The sequence below is a fragment of the Lutra lutra genome, chromosome 3 (genome assembly GCF_902655055.1).
Source record: "Lutra lutra chromosome 3, mLutLut1.2, whole genome shotgun sequence".
Taxonomy (NCBI): Eukaryota; Metazoa; Chordata; class Mammalia; order Carnivora; family Mustelidae; genus Lutra; species Lutra lutra.
The window spans coordinates 65,424,824-65,451,254 of record NC_062280.1 but is presented as its reverse complement, the minus strand read 5'-3'; the positions used below and the strand labels follow the sequence as shown (position 1 = coordinate 65,451,254).

Below are 26,431 nucleotides of genomic sequence, written 5' to 3'. Positions count from 1 at the left end.
CTCTCTACTCTGTTCCACTGGTCTAGGTGTCTGTTTTTATGCCAGTACCATGCTGTCTTGGTGATCACAGCTTTGTAGTAAAGCTTGAAATCAGGTAACATGATGCTGCCAATTTTATTTTTGTTTTTCAACATTTCTTTAGCAATTCGGGGTCTCTTCTGATTCCATACAAATTTTAGGATTATTTGCTCCAGCTCTTTGAAAAATACCAGTGGAATTTTGATTGGAATGGCATTAAAAGTATAGATTGCTCTAGGCAGCATAGACATTTTAACAATGTTTATTTTTCTGATCCAAGAGCATGGAATGGTCTTCCGTCGTTTTGTGTCTTCTTCAGTTTCTTTCATGAGTGTTCTGTAGTTCCTCGAGTACAGATCCTTTACCTCTTCAGTTGGGTTTATTCCCAGGTATCTTATGGTTCTTGGTGCTATAGTAAATGGAATCAATTCTCTAATTTCCCTTTCTATATTTTCACTGTTAGTGTATAAGAAAGTCACTGATTTCTGTACATTGACTTTGTATCCTGCCACGTTACTGAATTGCTGTATGAGTTCTAGTAGTTTGGGGGTGGAGTCTTTGGGTTTTCCATATAAAGAATCATGTCATCTGCGAAGAGAGAGAGTTTGACTTCTTCATTGCCAATTTGGATATCTTTTATTTCTCTTTGTTGTCTGATTGCTGTTGCTAGGACTTCTAATACTATGTTGAACAAGAGTGGTGAGAGTGGGCATCCTTGTCATGTTCCTTCAACGGGAAGGCTGCGAGCTTTTTCCCATTGAGGATGATATTTAAAAGCCTTCTCCTTAACCAAGAAAAACTAGACCTGCATTTATACACTCTTAATTGTTAGAAAGTGACCTTAAAAAAACTACACAATAATAAAACAAGAATAAAAAGAAAACAACAACAAACAAAAAGACTATATGAAACAAGCACATGGAAAGATGCTCTATCAGGGAAATGCAAGTTACAGTTACCATCAGGTGTTGGCAAGTGTGTAAGAAACTGGAACTCCCTCACGCTGCTGGAAGGAATGTAAAAATGGTACGATTGCCCTAGAAAACATTTCAGTAATTTCTTACAAAGTCACACATACGTCTGTATGAGCCAGCCACTCTCTACTCCGAGGTTTGTACCCAGATGAAAGGATAATGTGTGTCTATACAGACTTATACATGAACGCGGATAACAGCTTTATTTTTTTTATTCTGTTCAGTTAGCCACTGTGTAGTACATAATTAGTTTTCAGTGTAGTGTTCAATGATTCATTATTTACGTATAACACATGGTACTCATTACAGCATGTAATGGCAAAACCTGGAAACAACCCACATGTCCATCAAGAGACGAATATGTGAACAAAGTGTGGTATATCCATACAATGGAATACTGCTTGAAAAGGAATGATTTATTGATACATGGTAAAACATGGATGAATTTCAGCATAACGACAGTGTATGGAAAAGAAGCCAGAAAAGACAAGTATACACTACGTGGCTCCATGTGTATACAATTTTAGAAATGCAAATTACAGTGACAGCAAAGAGATCAGTGGTTTCCTGGGTAGACTAGAAGGAGCAGCAGAGAAGGGAAGGTGGAGGGAATTACAAAGGATTTGGTGAAATCGTGGCATATTTTGGATATGTTCGTTATCTTATTTGTGGTGGTTTCATTGCTGTATATTTGTATCAGAACTTAACCAAATTATACACTTTGAATAGGTACCATTTATTATATGTCTGTTGTACTTCTGTGAGGCTGTTCTAAAAATAAACAAAAGGTCCCATGTCTAGGTTGCTTACCTTAGCATGGGAAGATGTTAGTAAGGATTTGGGACAGGAATTTAAGGTTATCCAGGGCACAACCCCAGTGAGTATCTAGTAAAAGCTAAACCCCCTATCCTGAGAAATGTGCACACAAACTTTTACCTACAATTTAGAGGGTTTCAAAATTAAACACCCCCAGGTGAAGGCACCTATTTTTTGAAGAACCCAAGCACATTTTAATAGCTGTCTCCCAATGCAGTCATCCTCTGTTTTTCCAAAGCAAATACATTCTTAGCTTCATCTCAGGCGAGTTCTGGATATGCTTGGCAAGTGTGACTTTAAAGTTTAGTCATTCTTCATACAGCATTTTTAGTTTTTTACTTTCTTTGTCCTCATTCTAAAGAGGAATTAAGCCATAAACATACTGGTGTGTCCTCTCCACCACCTAAATGAAGCTACAATTTCATTGATTATACCATTTCATTGCTTTCAGAAAGAGCAATAATAACATAATGATCATTGGGCACTTCCATTACTTCACTCTGGTCCAGTTCATAAAACTCCACCTTAAACAAAATAAGGGAAATTCAGGACCAACATAGTAATTTTATGATTATATTTTAAAGGCCAAATTCAATACCTGCCAGTTTAACTCTTCCAGACTGCTTCAGGCTTTCCCATTATGCCAAGATAATACTAAAAAAACTGGAGTTTAGCCAAACCTTAAGGAGAATGGCAAAGGGTATTTTTTTTTTTTAGTTCCTATTATCTTTTTCCAAAATAAATAGTGTTAATACTCAAGTCTTTTTCATATTTTTGTCTCAAAGCCTGATTACTTAGGGTACCTATAAGAGTCCTAAAGTTTCCTCTGATTATTGCTTTTTCCCACCATCTACAAATCTACAAATCTAGTGCGGAGAAAAGGCAAATAATACACCCCTTCCCCCTTTTCCTCTAATATTTTATTTATCATTTGTACTTTTTAAAAACATGTCAGAATGGCCAGTGTTTTATTATTTTAATTCTAGTACAGTTAACATATAGTATTAGTTTCAGGTGTACAATATAGTGAGTTAGCACTTCCATACATCACCCGGGGCGCATCACAGCGAGTGCACGCCTTAATCCCCATTGCCATCATCAACACTTCCACACATCACCCTCCCCGCACCCACCTCCCCTCTGGTAACCAACAGGTCCCTATATTCAGAGCCTTGTTTCTTGGTTTCTCTTTCTCTCTCTTTGTTTCTCTCTCTTTCTCTCCCTTTGTTTTGCTTCTTATATTCCACATATGAGTGAAATCATAAGATATTTGTCTTTCTAATTTCTCTTAGCAGCATCTTCTCTAGCTCCATCCATATCATGGCAAATGGCAATATTTCACTGTTTTTATGGCTGAGTAATATTCCATTGCATATATCTTCTTTTATCCATTGCACATCTTCTTCTTTTGTTAAATAAAGATTTCACTTATTTCAGAGAGAGAGATCACGCACACATGAGCAAGTAGGGGGAGGAGCAGAGGGAAAAAAGAGGGAGATAATCTCCAGCAGACTCCACACTGAGCCCAATACGGGGCTCAGTCCCACAACCCTGAGATCAGGACCTGAGCTGAAACCAAGAGTCAGGTACTTAACTGACTCAGTCAGCCAGACTCTGTACCCACTCATCAAGCGATGGACACTGTAGATAATGCTGCTATAAACTTCAGGGAGCATGTATTCCTTTGAATTAGTGTTTTTGTATTCTTTGAGAAAACACCCAGTAGGGTGACTAGGATTGTTGGGTCGCACTATATTTAACTTTTTGAGGAACCTCCATACAGTTTTCCACACTAGCTGCATCGGTTTGCATTCCCACCAACAGCGCGCGAGTGTTCCCCTTTCTCCACATCCTTGCCGACACCTGTTGTTTCTTGTGTTTTTGATTTTAGCGATTCTGACAGGTGTGAGGTGATATCTCACCTTGCTTTTGATTTGCTTTTCCCTGATGATGAGCAATGTCGAGCACATTTTCACGTGTCTGCTGACCACCTCGATGTCTTCTTTGGAGAAACGTCCATTCGTTTGTCTATTCAAAATGTCTTTTGCCCATTTTTCAGTTGGATTATTTGGGGGTATTTTGGATGTTGAGTAGTATAAGTTCTTTACATATTTCGAATACTAACCCTCTATTGGATATGTCATTTGTAAATATCTTTTCCCATTCAATAGGTTACCTTTTAGTTTTGTTGATTGTTACCTTCACTTTGCAAAACATTTTCTATTTTGATGTAGACCCAGTAGTTTATTTTTGCTTTAATTTCCCTTGCCTCAGGAGACGTATGTAGAAAAATGTTACAGCTGGGGCGCCTGGGTGGCTCAGTGGGTTAAGCATCTGCCTTCAGCTCAGGTCATGACCCCAGGGTCCTGGGATCAAGCCCCGCAGCGGGCTCTCAGCTCAGCAGAGAGCCTGCTTCTCCCTCTCCCTGCTGCTCTGCCTACTTGTGTTCTCTCTGTCAAGTAAATAAATAAAATCTTTTAAAAAAAAATGTTATAGCTGATGTCAGAGACATTACTGCCTGTGTTGTCTTCTAGGATTATTATGGTTTCAGATCTCACATTTAGATCTTTAATCCATTGAGTTTATTTTCATGTACGGGATCAGAAAGTGGTCCAGCATATAGCTGACCAGTTTTCCCAGCACCGTTTGTTGAAGAAACTGTCTTTTTCCCTGTTGGATATTCTTTCCTGCTTTGTTGAAGACTAATTGACAATATAATTGTGGGTTCGTTTCTCGTTTTCTATTCTGTTTCAGAAATCTAGATGCCTGTTTTTTGTGACAGTACCATACCTTTTTGATTACTACAGTTTTGTAACAATTTGAAGTTTGGAATTGTGATACCTCCAGCTTTGTTTTTCTTTTTCAAAATTGGTTTGCAATTCAGGGTCTTTTCTGGTTCCATATAAATTTTAGAATTTTTTGTCCTAGTTCTATGAAAAGTGATGTTGGTATTTTGATATGGATTTCATTAAATCTGTACATTGCTTTGGATAGTATAGACATTTTAACAATATTTGTACTTCCAGTCTGTTAGCATGGAATGTCTTTCCATTTCTTTTGGTCATCTTCAATATCTTTCAGTGTTTTATAGTTTTTGGAGTACAGATCTTTCACTTTGGTTAGGTTTATTCCTAGGCATCTTACATGTTACCTGTAAATGGAATTTTCTTAATTTCTCTTTTTGCTGCTTCATTATTTTTGTATAGAAATGCAACAAATTCCTGTACATTGATTTTTGTATCCGGCAACCTCTCTGAATTCATTTAGTTATACATTCTTGTTGGATTATCTCCCTTATTATTATTATTATTTACTGTCTTCCTTTGTCTCTTCTTATAGACTTTGTTTTAAAGTCTATTTTGTCCAATATAGGAATTGCGACTCTGGTTTTCTTTGACATCCATTTGCATAATAAATATTTCTCTATTCCCTCGCTTTCAATATGCAGACGTCGTTAGGTCTGAAATGAGTCTCTTGTAGGCAGCAGTGTCGATGGGTCTTGTTTATTTATCCACTCTGTCACCCTGTGTCATTCGATTGGAGCATTTAAAGCATTTATATTCAAAGTAATTATTGATAGATATGTCTTTATTGCCATTTTGTTGCTTGTTTTGTGGTTGCTTTTTAGTTTTTCTCTGATCCTTTTTTCTTTTTTTCTCTTTCATGGTTTGGTTTTCTTTAGTGATATATTTAGGTTCCTTTCTCTTTATTTTTTGCATATCTGTAACTTTTTTTGATTTGTGGTTACCATTCAGTGTATATATAGCATCTTCTGCATATAGCAGTCGACATTAAGCTGATGGTCACTTAATTTTTTTGAACTCATTCTTTAATCCTCTCCCCTCTACATTTCAGATATTTGGTATCATATTTTATATTCTTTTATTTTGTGCTTCTCTTTCATTTGCACTGTTTCATAAATTTGCTAAAAGAAATGCCTTCTAAGGTTGTGGTACCATGTTTGTCCATGGATTTAGTCTTAAGGTTTCCAAGGGCAATTCCCAAAGAGGCACAAAGCTAAGAGTCATCAGCCAACAATAATCCCAGCAGATGGGAGAACATTTGCTTCATTCCTAAAGAGAAGATCAGGGCTGCACACCCAAGTATCCACAATAGTCCATCCCTTGTATTGTTTGGATCCACCTGGGAAAAGTTCCTCTAGCAATGATTGGTTTCTTTTTCTGGGGAAAGTTGTAAGAGGGAAGGTTAGTGGTATGACTTAGTCCTCATTGCTGTAGGTAGTCTTGAGGCCATACTGATGCTCCTCATGTCCATCCTGGACTTACATTGTAGATTCCCTTTCTTGGGGTTACCACCTATGTCAGCCTGGGTGGTTTATCTGAGGAGTGCCCTAGTCCCTCATCTCTTGAAAAACAATGAAAAGTAGCCAGTTTTGCTGGTTCCTAATAGATGAGATGGGATGGAGGTGGTAGAGATGAAGAGAAATAAATAATTTCAAACACCGTAAAGACAAAACTGTCAGAGAAGTGTCTTCTGATTGCTGAGTAGAGGCTGAGCCATTGAGGGAGGTTGAAAGCAGGGAGACAGGAGGCTGTTGTGGAGGCCAGACCAGAGACGGTGGCATCTGCACTTGGGTAGTAGCAGTAGAAGTGGGAAGAAGTCCTCAGTCTCTGTAGATACGGGTATATTTCAAAGATCAGCCTTTTGCAGAGGTGAATAAGATTTTGTCTGGGTTATCAAAGAGTTTGAATCAAGTGGGGAAACAAGCTCTGTAATGGGTCGTTTCAGCACATGATAATACAGAGTAGGGGTAGACCTGGAGGAGGGGAGTGGTTATGGAGCCCTTCCCAGGAAAATCTAGGGTAGGATGTGGCAGAAATGAACTAGAGAAGTAGGTTGGGCCAGACCATGGAGGATCTCATAGACCACATTAAAAACTTGGACTTAATCCTGAAGTGGATATGAACAGTTAAATAGTATTATATGAGGAGGCAAAAACACCCCAGTTCATGACTTAGGTTCTCCAAGTCTCTCTGGTGAGTGTAAGAGGGCTCATGAGTTAAGACTGAAGGCAGGGAAGTCAGTGAAGGTAGGCAGTTGTCCAGGCTAGAGATAGTAAGCTGACCTTTTTATGTACTTGCAGTATATCAAGCACTAGTCTAAACACTGTATGTGTATAAACTCCGTCCCCAGAAGAACTCTGTCACATCGGCACTATTCATATCCACATTTTGCAGATATGTGGACTCGAGCACAAAGACACTTATGTACACTTGCCCAAGTTCATGGGGTCACATGGCTCTAAGCCGGAGGCAGGATTTTAACCCAGGCACTCTGACTGGGGGATTCATGCACTTATACATCGTGCTACACTCATCTGAAGATAAAAGCCTGGAGATTTGGGGAAAATAACAGGACAAATCTCTTGTATTTTGTCCCAAACATAATAATTAGCTGTGATTTTGAATTAGTGTTACAGCGGTATCCATTAGAGACCCACCGTCCCGTCATTTCCTTTCTTCCTTCCTTAGAAGCTTGGATTTCCTTTCAGTACCTGTGTCTCTTTCTTGCTTTGCAATCCTCTGCTGCCTTTCTGCAGCAGCGCAGGGTACACAGCAGATGTTTGGGTCGTGTCCTTGGATCAAACAATATTGTGACATCACCTTGTCAGGTAACCCAAGTCTGCGCTTTTTTGTCTTCTCTCAGAATTTCCTCTAGAGGGAATGCGTTGGACTTGGCGTTCACTGGGGTGCTTTTCTTCACAGAATAGCTCAGATTAAATAAATTCACTCCCGGCCCCCAGAACGTCAATACTATATGAGTTGTTGTGAAATACACTGGTATCTGGGGAGAAAAGTGTATCTTTCTACTAATCACTTGTAATGCAAACACAGACTGTAAATAGTCATTATGTAACTGTTACTTTTCTAACTGTCCTAATGTGGAGAATCTGAGTAGTACAAGTTTATAGAGAAAACAGGGTCTGGAGAATGCCAGACTTGGTTTGCGAGACACACGTCAGTTCTGCTGCCTTGCCTCTGATCGATGACCCCCCAGGACAATGTTATTTCCATCTTTGTTTGCATCTGATCAGGGAGCCACTGAGCACTGGCGTCTTTCTCATGTGGTCGTTAATGATATTGTTACAGTTTCATGAAGCATCATACCGACCATACCTTAGGTCACCGAACACTGATAGAGATTCAAGCCTAAATGCAACACAGAGACCACCCCCAAACAGCCAAGAAATAGTGATGGTTCACACAAAGGTAGCCTGTAGCTGCAGTGCTAGGGCAAGGGGACCACAATTCCTGGAACCTTGGTGACTGTTTTCTGTGCCCTTTGTGCCAAGAAACAGAGCACTTGTGACTGAAGAGGGTGGGAAGGGACAAGCTCCAGGAAGGCAGTGTCTGCATCAGAAAGTTCTATTTGGGAAAGCCAGGAAGGATTAGAAATAAGAGGATGGCCACTGAGCAGACAAAGTTCAGAAGCCCCATATTTTAGGGAATCCCAAAGTGCCTTAAAGCGTGGTACTCAGCACATACCTAAGAAGCTCTTAAAGCTGACCAGCCCTATCCAACCCTTCCTTCTCCGCTCACATTCCAGGTAAGGTACATTTTTATTTTTGAAATCCAGGTGCACAGTCAGGAGAAGGGAGAAAACAGTGACACCCATCTTTTTAATGAGCATTGCTAGTGGAAGAGAAATTAGCATCACCTTGAATTTTATGTGATGTCAGTTAAATGAAGGTATTTTATAGCACTTTACAACAAATTAGAATCAACTAAATTGAAAATAAGCCTAGCAGCTGGGATGAGTAATCAGGTAAGTGGCCAGTTTTGCTATTTTTGCTTTGAGTTGAAGACAGAATTTGAATTTCTAATGTTCCCGAGGTATAGGGCTCACCATTGGGGAATATGGCTTCTGGGACGGTTGTTGAAGATGTTAGCATTTCAGCTTTGCCCTCCAAGTCTACAACTCGAGTAGCCATGTTCCTTGGAGAATGGTGCTAACCCATAGGCATGCACACCAGACAGAGGGCTGTGAATTCGTGCAGGACAGAGAGTGGCTTTTGGCGGAACATTACAGAGCAGACTGGAAATAGATGACCCAGAATGGGGCAGTACATCATCCACATTAACTAAGAGTCTCTAATGAAAGGACTGAAATTCACAGGAAGACATTGCGGTGACTCGTGAAATCAATCCAAATCAGAGGAACTTTTAGTTTTTAAGGACATAGTGATTCTGTGCACTTGCTGCAGTTTGCGTCCAGTCAGAATGTTCTGACATCATAAATACTGGCTTTGGTGAACAGCATTGCACAGCTGAGCTTTTCACTCCACAAGCCAGTGTTTCCTGTATGGATTACTTGATGATTCTATCATCTGAAATACGCTCAGGAAACTGCTGAGGAGGCCAACAGACACTTGGTGATGATAACTCTGTTGAGGTTGGTGGCCCCGGTTCATTTTTTTTTTTTTAAGAGTTTTATTTATTTATTTGACAGACAGAGATCACAAATAGGCAGAGAGGCAGGCAGAGAGAGTCAGGGAAGCAGGTTCCCTGCTGAGCAGAAAGCCTGATGATGATTCAGGGCTCAATCCCAGAACCCCGGGATCATGACCTGAGCCGAAGGCAGAGGCTTTAACTGGCCCCTGTGGCCCAGGTTCTACCTGACATGTGTATGGTTGGCTTGTGTGGTCAAAAGGAAGAGGAGAAAAAGATGGGGCAGGCAGGGCCGGGGGAGGGGAGGCAGTTACCATAAATGAAACTTTACAGATCGCTCAGAGTGGAAGTATTAAGAGTAACAAATGAAGATAAAATGATGCTTGTAATTATGGTTTATAAAGAGAAATAGGCCATATTGAGTATATAATTTTCATTTTTTTTCTCTTCTGCAGCTGATAGATTAAATGAAATAAACTGATCTGCGGAAAATCCATGTCTCTAGGTTGTTTTTAGTCAACCTTAGAGAAACATGAAATGTGCAGATTTTTCTCCTCTTTACTTAGATTTTCTATTTGAAACCCTTTTCTCAAAATATTTATGTTATCTTAATTTTCTTTATCTTAAAATAGTCACGTAACATTTCAGATACCTAATTACTGAAGCAGCAGATAACTTTCCACATGAAAAATAAAAATGACACACAGAACTTTCTTTCTTTCTTCAGGAGTCCTTTCTTTTTCCCTCACCAGCAACACTTACTTGATTTTCAGTCCTTGAGACTTTAGATTTGGATATGGAAAGTGCGAGGTTTTAAATTTCTGTCATCATTACCTTCTGATAATTCTGTACCCTAAGCCAGGGGAGGAAGCTGGAAAAATGGACATCTCTGCCAGAGAATCAAATATATCATGATCCTGTGGAAGATGGGACGGGTCTCTGATGAATCCTTCAATAGTGAAGAAAAGTATCTTCACTATTGAACTCCAACCGACAGCCTCTAGGGCTTGCCCCTCTTCAGCCAACTTGGCTGTTGTTCAAGGTGGCTCTTGGAGGCTTTGACAGGCTATTGTGCTCTGAAAGCGTGAACACAGATGCCCAAGTCGTAGAGGTTATCCACTGTATTTTGTTGCCTTGATAAAAATGGGTGCAGAGAATTGAATGAATTTATAGGCGGGCGGGGGGGGGGGCGTTCAAAGGCACTGACCATTCTTTTCAGAAAAACCCTTCTTTGCAATACCTCGCCTCTATTTTGTGCTGCCCTCTGCTGGCTAATAAATTTCGTAGCGTTAAGTGTTGCGAGAAACCAAGAGGGGCTGCTATCACTTCCACGTTCCACTGGAAAGGAATTTTCCAGTTTGCTGTATGAAATGTGGGCTCAGTGTATAGTGATGAATTCAGACGCACTGAAGATATCAATTGTAGAAAATGCGTGAGACTAATTTGGTTGTTTATACGGACTTGGCAATGCCTGTGAAAGAAATAATTTTGCAGCTTATTGCCTGATTGGTCAGATTTTCCAAACCATTGATGTGAAAATCCGGTGTTACTGTAAATGATTCGGACACTTGTTCTCTACGTTTGTATTTTTCAGTGGCTGCTAATTTACAGAAGATTGTAGATGATCCCAAAGCTTTAAAAACCTTGACATTTAAGTTGGTAAGTTGAAAGTTCTGGAGAGAAGGTAAATATTTTGCCATGCTCCGCCAGCAAGGACGAATCACACAGTTTTATAGCCTGCTCTGTAATTCTGTTGCTGCTGTTGCTCTCTTTGGGGATCCATTTTTGCATTTGTCCTTTGCCGATTTAACCTTTGGGAATGTTTTCTGACCACGACTGGGAATTTCCTCTTCCATGAGCGTACCTTGTTTCCCAGTGCATCTTTAAGAACAGCCATTTGAGAAATCTTGGAGCCCGTGCCATTTCTGCCTCCAGTTTGCATGGCACCTTGACCATATTGACAAAATTAAACCTAATTCCAACCAACACTCTTAATAAAGCTTTCCCAAAGTGAAAGCCAGGTGGTTCTAACTTTAAAAATTGAGGCTGATTGTTGTAGAAATGCTTTAGGTAATTGGAAGCGATTGTGGATCTACTCACTGAAGGCTAGTGAACAAAGACATAACATTTTAACTCCACATTTCAAATCACGGTAATAGATTCTCGTGGAGAAGAGGTGTTGCAGCAGGTTTTCTATGCTAGTAGACTTTGAATTTAAGAACTAGAGCGGTCACAGAGGTTGAGATCCTGAGCGTCCTGGCATTGTTCTGAAAGCGAGAGATACGGTGACCACGAGCAGAAACGGGGAGCACTCCAAACAGTCAAAAGGGACGATTTTCCGGAAAGTTTTAGCAAACAGTACACTAAGTGACTCATTTTAAAATTGTAAATCTTAGCAAAAGCCAGTCAGAATGTTGCAAGCAATTTAAGATATAAATGACTAGCACTTTGCTGTGCACAATATGTATTGATGATCTGTCTTTTTTATTTCTTGTGAGAATTTAATGGAAAATGCACGCGGCCAAAGATGCGAAATGATTAGTTACAGTAAATGTTAGCCCTGCGCTAATTAACTTTCTGGATCTTGCCTCACATCTAATTTCAGATGGCTAGGCTGTGTGACGAACAAAAAAACACAAAGATTCTCACAGAAAGAATTTATCTGAAGACATTTGTTTTGTTTTCAATAACAAAAGAACATTTTACTGAGACATAGAATGATAAATTAAGAAATTGAAAAATCTGTCTTCTGCTTGGGGAATCATCTGTCACCTTTATTATGTTTCTAATTCACCTACATCTTTGTAAACATATTTCGTTCATATGAGACAATATTGATGAGAAAATGGTAGCCTGTGTCAGGATTTCAAGCCCATTAATGTTTCTTTATTCATTTTTTATAGCATAAGAAAGAAGTTCTCACACAACACCTCCAGAAGAGGTGCCTAAATTTGAGTATGTAAACAGAGATAAGAGATGAAAGCTTTCATGCTGGCTTTTTTTTTTTAAATTATTTAATTGACAGAGATCACAAGTAGAGCAGCAGGCAGAGAGAGAGAGAGAGAGAGAGAGAGAGAAAGCAGGCTCCCCACTGAGCAGAGAGCCCAATTTGGGGCTCAATCCCAGGACCCTGGATCGCAGGACCCTGGGATCATGACTGGAGCTGAAGGCAGAGGTGTTACCCACTGAGCCACCTATGTGCCCCATGCTGGCTTATCCCCACACTCCCTAAACTTGCTCACCTATGAAATAGGAATAGCAACCCTGCCCCTTTCCTGTTCCCGAAGGTCTTAGAGAAACCCCTAGTGTGTCTTCCCTGAACAGTAAGAAGAAGGTCAAACTCCCTTCATCTCCCACTCAAGTCCGTTTATTACTTCTGTGGATTCTCTTGATTGACTCCGTCCTCTTCTCTCCATCCCCATTTCCAGCACTTTAGCGGGATTCTCTCATCTCCTGAAACGCACCTTCCTGTCTACAGGCTGCCTGTCTCAGGCTCCATTCACCACCCTGTGGCTGTGGCCAGGGTGCTTCTTTTGCATTGCAAGATGCTCCTAAAACCTAAACCCCGGACCAGATCTCCCTTTCCAGCTCCTGCTTTATTACCTTGCTGTATGTCCCTTCATTTTCTCTTCTCTCCTTCTACTTTTGTCGGCTGGCCCTTTGTATGTGCTTCTCTCTCGCACTAAAATATTCATCCAGCTTCTCTGGGCTGCTGCTTCAGCTACCCGATATGCAGGCATGTTCCAGCTTCTTGCCTAAATTTCACTTTCTCCAGCAAGCCTTCTGCGACATCCAGCCCTGGCTCAGGTGCTCCTCTGCTATTCTCCCCCATGAATTCAAGTCTAGAGCCTCCAGGGGCCAGAGGCTACTGCCTGGCACAGTAGCTGGCACAGAGCGGGGGGCTTGATAATTAAATATACTAGTGTAATACAGACCTCAGTCAGAAAAAACTTCAGCCATCATTTTTTCCTTAACATTTATTTTAATTCCTGTAAAATAATTAAGATGCTGATTTCTGCTTCATGCCCTCTTTTTAGAGTCCCTTAAAATCCCTGGGCCTTGCCTGCAGGAAGAACGAGAAACACTTTCTTCGGCATCCCATGTTTGCTAGATCGTGATATCCTTAGGTTCATTTTCTGTCCTGGGACTCCGAGACTCTGTGGGGCTAACTTGCCCATGGTTACAGTGTAGACACTGCAGATTCAACTCTGGTCTAGCATCCCAGTCCATCCCCTCAGTTGCCGTTCGTTCTGAGAATCAGGGCCCTGCAGCTGAATGGTTTTATGGTTTACTGTGTCTCTGTGGCTTCTTCCTTTCGGATGACGGGCTCAGATAAGCAGATTGAATAGTATGGGCCTGTCCAGTCCTGGAGTCCTGCAGGAGAACCCAGGCAAGTCTTCCCTTACCTCGATAGCTTGAGAATGTAGTAGTAATGTGCTGTTCCCAGAAGATGGAAATTAATGGCTTTTCCCCAAAAGATAGCTAATGACATTAAGTAAAGCCAGACTCAAGAGCAACCTTCGGTTTTGGTCACTTCACTCTCTGTCCAGCCCTCGTTAAACCTGAGGGGGTTTCTTTGTTGTTACCTGTTGCCGGCCAGTTTGAGATCCACCCGACAGAGCTCATTTTAATTGCTTCTGGGCCTAATCGTCTGTAGAACACTGACATCCTGGTAAAACCACAGAGACTCAGATGCACTTGCCTTCGTTTGTCAGTTTGGCTATTTTCTTGAAGAATAAAAGAAAGTATTTCAGAAGCATTTTTCCTCACAAACTGCTGCTGCTGGTGGCCCTTTTATCTCTCACCTGTTTATCATTTTTATCTCAGAGCTTTCTTTGCTTTCTAAAGGAGAATGTTGGGGGCCGAAAATCGTCTAAAGAACAAAGTTGTATCTTGGTGATGTGGTTCCTTACCTCAGAGAACAGTGGTTTACTCAGGGGATGGTTGGGGCACTTCACAAAATTGCTCTTGTCAGGGTCCTATACCAGATATCCTAATGTAATTGCTCTTGGGACAGCCTGGGCTTTGGGCGTCTTGAAAGTGTCCCCTGGTGATTCCACTGTTTAGCCCCAGCTGAGAAACAGGCTGTTTGTAGATTGCTCGTGTCTAATCTCCTTTCGCTCCGCTCTCCCACCACTGTTAGAAATACTGGGCTCAAGTTTGAAAAGGTGGGCTGTGCTTATGTATATGTTTATGTAAGAAAAACAGTGGCCCAGGGAGCAAGGATGTTGGTTCTATCAAGAAACGCATTTACTCCCTGCCCAATGAGATCTTTAGCCTCGTTTGACATATAATAAGTGAAGTATGATTTCCATTGTTGGCATGACCAGAGGCAGGGAGATCATTTTTTTTTTCCATATATATAGCACTTTTAATGAAGTGGTTTAAGCAAAAAGGGCATTTCAGCGCAAGTGGAACATGCTTTGGGTGCAACATCTCAGTACTGTTTTACTGTTGATTGTTGTGAGCCTTGCCTTGAGATAAGTCTAAATGTTTACGGCATTTTTTAATCTGCTGCCTTGCAGTTTTATAAAGCAATTGAGTCTTGATGCTTTCAGGCTGAAGTTTTTGAAAGTGCATTAGTAAAAATACGAAATTGCATTGGTAAAATTATGAAATAAGATAATTCTCCCTTAAAGACAGGATAGAAACCGTTAAGTACGTGTAAGTAACAATCCAGTTCGTCCACATTTACGTGAGCATTACAGACTTTAGTTCCTGAAGTTAAGTAACATGCATTACGTATAGCAATTTCATAAGCCCTTTGGCAATTCATGACTAACGGGCCTTATTTTTAGAGGCTTTTAGCATAACCATAGTTGGAGGCTGTGTCACTAGGCGACATTTCCTGAAGTACAGGTAAAGCGAAGACTGAAATGAGATGAAAACAACTCAACTTCTCCACCCCTCCCCCCCAGCCCTTACTGAAAGAGGAGAAAGAGAAGACAGAAATCTCAAGGCAGCCTGTCAGTTCAGGAAGATCCGGGTCACAGCTCTGGGTCTCCGGCTCCAGTCCGAGACAGCGGTTCTCCAAGTGGGGTCCCCAGACTGGCAGTGTCCGCTTCATCTGGAAGCTATCTGATAAAAACATAAATTCTATGTCTACATCCCAGGCCTCAGGATTCAGAATTTCTGGGAGGTAGGGTGCAGGTGTTTTAACAAGTTCTCCAGGTGATTCTGGTGTGTGCTAAAGTTTGAGAACCACTGCTTGATGGGAAGCTTGGGAGCTTACTTGGTGTTTCACACATTGTGAAGCACTTGGGTAGAACAATGGTTCTCAAACTCTAACCTTTGAATCACCTAGGGAGCTCAAAAATCCCAGGCGCCAGCCCCCATCCCAGACCAATCCCATCACAACCTCTGTATATTTTAAAATTTCCAGTGGTTCCAAAGCCCACCCAGGTTGTCATTTCAACAATCTTCATAGCATCTTCACCAGAAGTAGATTCTATCTCAAGAGACCACTTTGCTCATCCATAAAAAGCCAACTTCTCATCTGTTCAGGTTTTTTTCCTGACCTTGCAAGAATTCAGTCCCATCTTCAGGTTCCCCTTCTAATCCTAGTTTTCTCGCAGTTTCCACCATATCTGCAGTTACTTCCTCTGCTAAAGTTTTGAACCACTCAGAGTTATCTGTGAGGTCTGGAAACAATTTCTTCCAAACTCCTGTTAATGGAGACATTTTGACCTCTTTCCACGAATCACTCATGTTCTTAATGGCATCTAGAAAGGTGAATTTTTCCAAAAGGTTTTCAAATTTCTTTGCCCAGATCCATCAGAGAAATCACTGTCTGTGGCAGCTATAGCCTCATGAAATGCATTTCTTAAATAATAGGACTTGAAAGTTGAAATTGCTTCTTGACCCATGAGCTGTAGAATGGATGCTGTGTTAGCAGGCATGAAAACCACATGAATCTCATTGTCCCATTTCCATTAGAGCTCTTGGGTGATAAGTACATCATCAATGAGCAGTAATATTTTGAAAGGACTCTTCTAAGCTGCAGTTCTCAACAGGGGGCTTCAAATATTCAGTAAACCATTTTATCAGCAAAGGTGCTGTTTCTTGTTCCATTTATAGGCTGTAGAATCTATAAACCAATCTAGCATAATTCTTAAGGGCCCTAGGACTTCTGGAAAGGTAAATGAAGATTGGCTTCAACTTAGAGTCCCCAGCTGCATTAGCCCCTAACAAGAACCAGCCTATCCTTTAAAGTTTGAAGCCAGGCATTGACTTCTCCTCTCTAGCTATGACAGCCCTAGATAGTATCTTCTTCCAGTAGAAGGCTGTGCTGTCTACATTGAAATTCTGTTGTTTACTGTAGCCGCCTTCTTTAATTGTCTTAGCTCTGTCTTCTGGATAACTGACTTGCTTCACCTTGCACTTACATGTTATGGAGGCAGCTCCTCTCCTTAAACCTCAGGAACCAACCTCTGGTAGCTTCCACCTTGTCTTCTACAACATCCTCACCTCTCTCAGCCTTCAGAGAATTGAAGAGAGAATTAGAGCCTTGCTCTGGATTAGGCTTGGCTTAAGGGAATGTGGTGACCGGTTTGATCTTCTATCTGACCACTAAAACCTCCTCCATATCAGCAATAAGGCTGTTGGCTTTCTTATCATTCATGTGTTCACTGGAGTAGCACTTCCAATTTCCTTCAAGAACTTTTCTTTTATAATCACAGCTTGGCCTAAAGGGTGCGAGAGGCCTAGCTTTTGACCTGTCTTGGCTTTTGACCTGCCCTTCTCACTAAGTTTAATCATTTCTAGTTTTTGATTTAAAGTGAGTGAGCAGCTCTTCCTTTCACTTGAACACTTAAAGACCATTGTAGGGTCATGAGTTGGCCTGATTTCAATATTGTTGGATCTCCGGGACTTAGGAGGCCTGAGGCAAGGCAGAGAGACAGGGGAATAGCCAGTGCGTGGAACAGTCAGAACACACACAGCATTTATGGATTAAGCTCACCATCTTCTATAGTCATGGTCCATGGGCTCCAGAACAATTGCAAAATTAACATCAGAGATCACTGATGTCCTATTACTATAACAAATATAATGAAAGCCTTTAAAAAATTGTGAGAATTACCAAAATATCACAGACAAGAATCGAGCCGGTGCTGTTGGGAAAATGACACCACCAGACTTACATGGTACAGGATTGCCACAAATCTTCAATTTATAAAAAGAAAAAAAAAATGCTATCCGGGAAAGGCAAAAAAGTGAAATGCAATAAAGCAAGGTAGGCTTCTATCGTGAAGTACTGTGGTTGTCTCCAGGAAAAGCTCTTGTGAGATTAAGTTGTAGGCTGAACTAGCCTTTTTTTTTTTATGCCTGTGGAACACCATTTTTACTCAGAAGAATAACTGACAAACTGTGGTTATTCAGACTAAGGATTTGGCAGATACTTTTTCAAAATGAACCAAGCAAGCCTGACACTTCAAGGAAAACAACTGACAATATTTGTCATCAATAATACCTTTCGGCTCTAGAGCAGAGAAAGGATTTTGGGAAACTTGCATCTGCCACTGTAAGTGTGACAACAGCCCAGTACTTACTTTTTCTGATGAGATTAGTCATGTGTGATATTAATGAATAAGATTGGTGGACATTGTATATTGAAACACTGAGATTCTATAACAGACTGTGTCAACAGTGGACGATCTGCATAATTCAGTGATGCTGAGGGGAAAAGATCACTTCCAACTGAGAGGCCACTGGTTTCAATATAATAGAGTATGTGGTTTCAGATTCTGCAGTGCAACTAAATTTTAAGAAAATCCACTTAGCACATCTTGGTATGGTGACAAACAACATTCACAATTATCAGAAAGACTTTTGAAATACTATTTATTCCCTTTCAATGACCTATTTATAGGGGGGTGGGTTTTCTTTTCCTTTTTTTTTTTAAGATTTTATTTATTTATTTGACAGAGAGATGTCACAAGTAGGCAGAGAGGCAGGCAGAGACATAGGCGGTGGGGAGGGGATGGGGAAGCAGGCTCCCCGCTGAGCAGGGAGCCCGATGTGGGACTCGATCCCAGGACCCTGAGACCATGACCTGAACCAAAGGCAGAGGCTTAACCCATCGAGCCACTCAGGTGCCCTGGATTTTCTTTAAATATGTCAAGGGAACAACATGAAACAATAGATGGAATGTGGAAGCAAAATACGAAAATCTAGCCATCTTCAGTTAAGCAAGACGTTAAAGAGATTTGCAGAATGTAAAGCAGTGCCATTCTCAAATTTTTGTTTTGGTAAACTGGTCATTTTCCATTAAGATTTTATTTGTTAGCATGTAATAGGTTTATTATTAGATTTAATAAATTAGTAAGTGAATAATTTAGTAACTTAGTAAGTGAATAATTTCAGTTTTAATTTCTGAGATTGTCAGTATAATAAATACAATCTACATGTTTGTTTTTAATACTTTGATATTAAAATGTTTAAAATTTTTGTTTTAATTTTTAAAATAGTCAATACAATAAATATAACCTACAAAAACTTAAGCTTTTTAAGTTTTAGTTCCACTATAGTTAACACAGTGTTATATTAGTTTCAGGTGTGCAATTTAGTGACTCAACAGTTAAATACATCACCCAGTGCCCATCACAGCAACTGCCCTCCTTAATCCCCATCACCTGTATCACCTCTCCTCCCAACCCACTTCCTCTCTGGTAATCACTTTGTTCTCCAAAATTAGGGGTCTGTTTCTTGATTTGTCTCTTTTTTCCCCCTGGGTTTTGTTTCTTGTCTGACTCATTTTACTCAGCAGAATACTCTCCAGCTCCATCCATGTCCTTGCAAATGGCAAGATTTCATTCTTTTTATGGCTGAATTATACTCCATTATATATATATATAAAATTTATATTTAAACACACATACCACATCTTCCTACATCTTCTCTATGCATTCATCTATCGGAGGATACTCGGACTGCTTCCATATCTTGGCTATTGTGAATAATGGTGCTATAAACATAGGGGTGCATGTAACCTTTTGAATTCGTGTTTTTGTATTCTTTGGGAAATACCCACAGTGTAATTGCTGAATCGTGGGGGTGGTTCTAACTTTTTGAAGAACCCTCTACTGTTTTCCACAGTGGCTGCACCAGTTTGCATTCCCACCAACAGTGCACGAGTACTCTCCTTTCTCTGCATCCTCACCAACACATGTTATTTCTTATGTTGTTGATTTTAGCCATTCTGACAGGTATGAGGTGAAATCTTATTGTAGTTTTGATTCGCATTTCCCTGATGGTAAGTGACGAATACCTTTTCATGTGTCTTGTGGCCATCTTTAGGTCTTCTTTGGAGAAATGACTGTTCATGTCTTCTGCCCATTTTTAAATTGGATTATTTTTTGCATGTTGAGTTTCATAAGTTTAATATATTTTGATGCTAACCCTTTATTGAACATATCATTTGCAAATATCCCCACTCAGTAAGTTGCCTTTTTAGTTTTGTTGATTGTTTTTGCTTTTATTTCTCAGGAGACAGATGAGATGTCAAAAAGGTTACTGCCTGTGTTCTCTTCTAGGATCTTTATGGTTTCAGGTCTCACATTTAGGTATTTAATCCATTTCAAATTTTTCTGTATGGTGTAAGAAAGTGGTTCATTTTCTTTCTTTTGCAAGTGGCTGTCCAGTTTTCTCAACACCATTTGTTGAAGAGACTTTTTCCCATTGAATATTTTTTCCTGCTTTGTCGAAGATGAACTGACCACATACTTGTGGGTTTATTTCTGGGTTCAGGTCTATTTTTTTTTTTTCTTTTTCTTTTTAAAGATTTTATTTGAGAGGCAGAGAGAATCTCAAGCAGACTCCACACTGAGGGCAGAGCCTGGCTGGGGGCTCAATTCCACAACTGTAAGATCTTGACCTGAGCTAAAACCAAGAGATGTTTAACTGACCAAGCTACCTAGGCAACCCTCCATATCTGTTTTTTAAGCCAGTACCATACTGTTTTGATTGCCACAGCTTTGTAATTTAAAACCCAGAATTGTGATGCTTCTAGCTTTGCTTTTTCAAGATTGCTTTGGCTATTCAGTATCTTCTGTGGTTCCACACAAATTTTAGGGGTTTTTTTGTTCTAGTTCTGTGTAAAACGCTGGTGGCATTTTGATAGGGTTTGCATTAAATGTCTAGATTACTTTGGGTGTACAGACATTTTAATTGTATCTGTAATTCCATAAGCATGGCATGTCTTTTCCTTTCTTTGTGTTGTCTTCAGTTTCTTTCATCAGTATTTAATTCCTAGGTATCTTATTTTTGGTGCAGTCAAAATGGAACTGTTTTGTCAATTTCTCTTTCTAAGGTTTCATTATTGGTGTATAGAAATGCCACAGATTTCTGAACCTTTTGTCTCCTGTGACTGAATTTATCAGTTCTAGCAGTTTTTTTGGTGGAGTCCTTGGGTTTTCTATATAAAGTAGCAAGTCATCTGCAAATAGTGAAAGTTTTCCTTCTCCATCGATTTGGAGGTCTTTTATACCTTTTTTTGTTGTTGTCTGATAGCTATGGCTAGGACTTGTAGTATTATGTTGAATAAAAATGGTGAGACTGGACATCCTTGTCTTGTTCCTGACCGTAGGGGAAAAAACTCTATTTTTTCCCCATTAAGGATGTTAGCTGTTGATTTTTCACAGATGGCCTTTATTATGTTGAGGTATGTTCCCTTTGTTCAGGTCTTTCATCATAAATGGATGTTGTACATTGTCAAATGCTCTTTCTGTATCTGTTGACATGACCATATGGTTCTTTTCTCTTATTGATGTGATTGATCACACTGATTGATTTAGGAACATTGGACCACCCTTGCATCCCAGAAATAAATCCCACTTGATCATGGTAAATGATTTTTTTTTAAAAGCATGAGCTTTTGAAGTCCTTGATAATTTTTAAGAATATAAAGGGTACTTGAGACCGAGAAGTTTGAGAACTGCTGCTTTTAGGGTCTCTAATCCCTTTGCTCTAGAATCCAGAATCATTCTCATATTGCTCTCAGTGTTTTGCAGGCCACAGTGAGCAAGACAAGAACTCAGCCTTGGTTAAGAGAGAGTCAGCAGGATAGTGGGGGAAGAAGAGCTGAGTGCCTGAATGAAAGCCAGACAACCTGGCCTGTGACTCTGCCAGGAAACTGAGTGTTCCAGTGTAGCCACAAGAGGCACTGGGACAGAGGGTGAGAGATGGACTCCAATAATCACTGGTTTGATCACCCACTTGCATTGTAAATTCTCAACTTCTGTTACTCTTTGCAAAAGGGATTTAAGATTTTTCTTTTAACCACTATTGGATACTTTATTTCCTTTCATTTCAACATCCTACTAATTCCCATTGCCAAATTTCTGGTGTATCTTTGACATGCACTGATGTGCTTCCCATTGGCTAGTCCCTGCTTGTCACTGTCAGCAGCCATCCTTGCTCCTGTGGTGTTTGTCATTTGCCTATTAATTACACGCATTGTGTCTGCCCCCATTCACTGTATTGAGTAAATGATGTTAGCAGGGGTGTGAAGAAGAAAGGAAGATTTAAGGAGACATACAAACTGGTGTGGAACAAGAAAATAATTGGGAGTGAGGGGCTAGGTAGTGATTCTGATCTTACTACCCCTGACAACACATACAGTGAAAATTGCCCTTTACTGAATATCTTGTCAACTAAAACTAAAGAAATCAATGGGCAGGCACAAAGGAAATTTTTTAAATGCCCACTTATATTTCTACCCTTTAGGCTATTGATTTTCTTATATAAGCTTAAGTACTGACACCATTATTTTAAAGATAATTACTTAAAAATACTCAAGTTCTGTATTCTGATTAGCAGTTTATTGTAAGGGAAAATGTTGGGGGTGACAAAGGACTGAGTTTATGCACTGGTTTTTGGAGCAATGCAAAGTAGGTTCATTGTGATGATTGGAAAGGGCTTTTTTTTTTTTCCTTACATGGGAAACTAATTGTTTTGACAATAATTTAGCAGGAATTAGGCCAAGAAAAGGTTTGTATGGTCCTTTGGTGATTAATTGCCCATTCCCAGTCATTTATCAAACCTTTTTCTCCCCACTTGTACTTACATAATGTCAGATTCTGGTATATGCACTCTGAAGAGGTGGCCTGGAATGGTGATATGCATACTGTGTGTGTGTGTGTGTGTGTGTATGAGAGAGAGAGAGAGAAGGGGAGTTGAAAAAAAAATAAAAAATTTTGAATGAGGACAAGTGAGAGGTTTGATGAGCAATGACTGTTTCCAGTTTCTTTTAATTTTGAAGAAAAAAAATCAAAGTATTTGACACAATATAAGTTGGGACAATTCTAGGCAATAAATGTCCTAAAATATTATAAACAAAATTGTTCTGGAAAAATAAGTTGTTTGTCATGAGCCCTTCTACTACTTGGTAAACACTTTTTTTCTGACCAGTTTTATAGAGGACGCCTTTTGGTAAAAACCGTATTACCCTCAGTGACCAGTTCAATCGCTTTTGCTCATTTTCATATCTTAACAATTGAAAATCTGTACATCTTAATTCCCTTCACATATTTCACCCTTATTCCCCCACCCCCGCACCACCACTCCTTTCTGGCAACCACCTGTTTGTTCTCTGTATTTAGGGTCTGTTTCATTGTTGTTCATTTGTTTTGTGTTTTAGATTCCATATGTAACTGAAGTATGATATTTGTCCTTCTCTGGCTAACTTATCTCACTTAGCGTATGTTGTTTAGGTCCATCCTTGTTGGAAATGGCAAGATCTTACTCCTCTTTATGGATGAGTAATATTGAATTGTATATATATATTCTACATCTTTATCCATTAATCTGTAGATGAACCCTTAGGTTGGATATTCTGGCTATTGTAAATGCTGCTGCAATCAACACAGGGGTGCATATATCCTTTCAAAGTAGTGTTTTCATTTTCCTTGGGTAAATACCTTATAGTAGAACTATTGGATCATACGGTATTTCTATTTTTAGCTTTTTGCAGAACCTACCATACTCTTTTCCACAGTGGTGGTACCAACTTGCATTCCTAGCCAACAGTGCACAAAGGATACCTCTTCATGTTGTTTCTTGTCTCCTGATACTAGCCCTTCTGACAGGTGTGAGGTGATATTTAATTTGGTTTTGAGTTACAGTTCCCTGCTGATTAGTGATGTGGAACATCTTTGCATGTGTATGTTGGTTGTCTGTTTGTCTTCTTTGGAAAAATGTCTGTCCGGGTCCTCTGCCCATTTTTTATTGGGTTATGTGGGGGTTTTGTTACTGAGTTGTAGGAATATTTTGGATTACTGACCCCTTATTAGATATAGAATTTGCAAATATCTTCTCCCATTTAGTAGGTTGCCTTTTTCATTTTGTTGATGGTTGCTTTTGCTGTGCAGGTTTTTTATTTTGGTGTAGTTCCAGTAGTTTGTTAGCTTGTCTCCCTTACCTGAGGAGACAGGTCCAGAAAATTGTTGCTAAGGCTGAGGTATAAGAGATTAATGCCCATGGTTTTTTTGTTTTTTTTTTTTTGTTTTTTTTTTGTAGGATTTTGGTGGGTTTAGGTCTTCAGTTCACTTGGAGTTTATTTTTTGTGTTTGTTATAAGAAAGTGGTCTAGTTTCATTCTTTGTATGTAGCTGTCCAGTTTTCCCAGCACCATTTATTGAAGAGATTGTCTTTTCCTCATTGTATATCTTGCCTCCTTTTTTGTAGATTAATTGACTATATTGGTACGGGTGTGTTTCTGGCCTTTCTTTCATGTTCCATTGATCTGTGTGTTTTTGTGCCGGTACCGTACTATTTTGGTTACTGTAGCTTTGTAGTATAACTTGAAATCTGGGATTGTGATATCTCCCTGCTTTGTTCTTCTTTCTCAAGATTGCTTTGGCTATTTAGAGTCTTATATGGTTCCATACAAACTCCGATTATTCTAGTTCTGTGAAAAATACTATTGGTATTTTGATAAGGATTGCACTGGGTAATATGGATATCTTAATAATTCTTCCAGTCCATGAGCTGAGCATGGTCTATCTTTCCATTTGTGTCTTCAGCTCCTTTCATTAGTGTCTTGTTTTCAGAGTATAGGTCTTTCACCTTTTTGGCTAAATTTATTCCAAGGTATTTTATCATAATCCTTTAAAATGATTAAGGAGCTCTAATTTGAAAGTATATTTAAAATCACTTTCTTGGCAGTCATTGACAGTTTCAAAGCTCCAAGTCTGGAGACTGTGGTGTTTTAACGGGAACAAATCCCCCCCCCCCCATTTTCTGTACTTGATAGCATAGTGACCAGATTTGTTACAGTAGTCCTTCAAGAGGATGATTCTCTGTCCTGGAAAACATGGGACACTGGCCCCATACAGACTGTGCCTTTGCTTGGATCAACCGGCACTGAAAGTGTCTTTTTCCCTTTTCAGGCTTCAGGCTGTGATGGGTCGGAGATTCCTGATGAAGTGAAGCTGATCGGGTTTGCTCAGCTGAGTGTCAGCTGATGTATGTCCCTTGACATCTCCCTGATCTGTCATGCCCCTCACCTCACAACACTCCCCTCAATCTTCTCTCCCCCACCCTGTCTCCCACCCCCTCACTCCCAGTCCCCACAAAATCAGAAGATTGTGAAGAGTCTGGCTTCAGTGAAATGGGATAAAAAAGAATTTTTTTAAACTTACAACACTCTGAGTTCTGCTTTATTCTCTAGCAATCCACAGTATGAGAACAAGCAAATGCCACAGCTGCACGACAGTTGCTAATTTTTCCAAAAGCTATTTAATATTCTTAGCAATCAATTTGGATATCCCTTAAGTGAAAAGAATCTGAAATACACTCAGGTGGTCCTATTTATTGGCAACAAAAGGAATTTTTTCTATCAGAAGCCTATTTCTTCTCTCATTGTTGTTCTTTCTGTTCTACTTTAATTGTACATCTGACAATACTGCCTCTTTTATGTTGTATTTAGAAATTAATATACTTATAAAATTAAGATTTATTAGCCAAACTTGAATTCTAGTTTTAAAACTGACTGTGAATTTTATTTTTCATATATTTATGCATTACACACCTTAGCTATAAGAAGAAAAGTTTTTGATTATATGCTTCTTGCAGTTAATCTCTTGTTATTTAAACAGAAAATTTCAGGTCTATCTTTGGAGTATTTATAACTTTTGATTTTTGAAATGACTGAATTAGAACTAGGATGCTTATTCTTTTGGTTTGTTTGCAGAAAAACCAATCCACAATCTGATTGTCTCTTGGGAGAGGGAGGTGCCTTGCAAACTTTCATATTAAGAATGTGCCTGAGGCTACTTTACTTTGGAATAGTCTCAGATCTAAAATTTCCTCTACATCAAGTGGCATATGTAAGTTTTGCTTCATTGGAACGTATAGAATGCTATATAAAATGTTGCCATTCTATTAGACTGCTCATTATATACCCATCTCTGATTTGACTTCTCCTTAAATGATAGGATTTGTTGTTCCAAAGGTGATAAACTTGAAGCTACCAGAATCTGAGTTTTACTTGAAATTCTGCAGAATACCCAGGTGGAGTGAAAAATAGAAAGGGTTTTGTGCAATGACTAAAAAGGTAAAATGCTGTTAAGTTTCAAGAATAAATCATTTTCAACCCAAGTAGCCCTCTGCTTGACTGTGTATTACGGAATAGTAAACCTTAGGATTTTCAAAATTGGAGTCTAAACTTTCAGGGAGGTGGGCTCCCAGGACGGTACCATTGCTCTTTCCTAGCTAATCCTAGATACGGCAGCTCTTTAATGTACTTTAAAAAGCAAATATATATTACTAAGGAAAGAAAAAGTTATTTATAATTGCCTTGTCATAATTGTAAAGGTGTTCTAGAGCCATTTGCATACAATTTAATGTAATTTCATTCCATTCTATTGTTTACACAACGATTACTCAAAGATGACTGCAGAGATAAAAGGAAAATAAAAGTGTATTGCACAAAGCGATTGTGTCCCCTTGTTTCCTTCCTCCTTCAGGTATTACCAGCATGGCGGTGGGGCTGGTTGACACTTCCACGCCTCCTAAGAACTAAGGAGTGAAAAGTGCCCTCAAGGGAACAAGGCGACCATTCAGTGAGAGGATCAGGTTTGACAAATACTCACACTTCGTGTAGACAGTGTTTGAACTCCAACAATAGGGCTTCAGGGAACAAGTGAAAAATAATTCTTTACCATGGCTTCTTTTTAGCCCGGAGGTTTGGAGTGCTGGTGACTCTTCCAGAGCCAGA

At 39.6% G+C, this 26,431-nt stretch overlaps 1 protein-coding gene across 3 annotated transcripts in view; it reads left to right on the top strand.

Moving 5' to 3' along the window:
• Positions 1-24,853, top strand: part of STK39 (serine/threonine kinase 39) — a 306,604-nt gene extending 281,751 nt beyond the window's left edge. For all 3 annotated transcript variants that reach the window (XM_047722074.1, XM_047722073.1, XM_047722075.1), the window contains 2 exons: positions 10,812-10,876; positions 24,603-24,853. In XM_047722074.1, the coding sequence (XP_047578030.1) occupies positions 10,812-10,876; positions 24,603-24,677 (140 nt within the window). In that variant the 3' untranslated portion in view covers positions 24,678-24,853. The remainder of the gene's footprint in view (positions 1-10,811; positions 10,877-24,602) is intronic.
• The last annotated feature ends 1,578 nt before the right edge of the window (positions 24,854-26,431 follow it).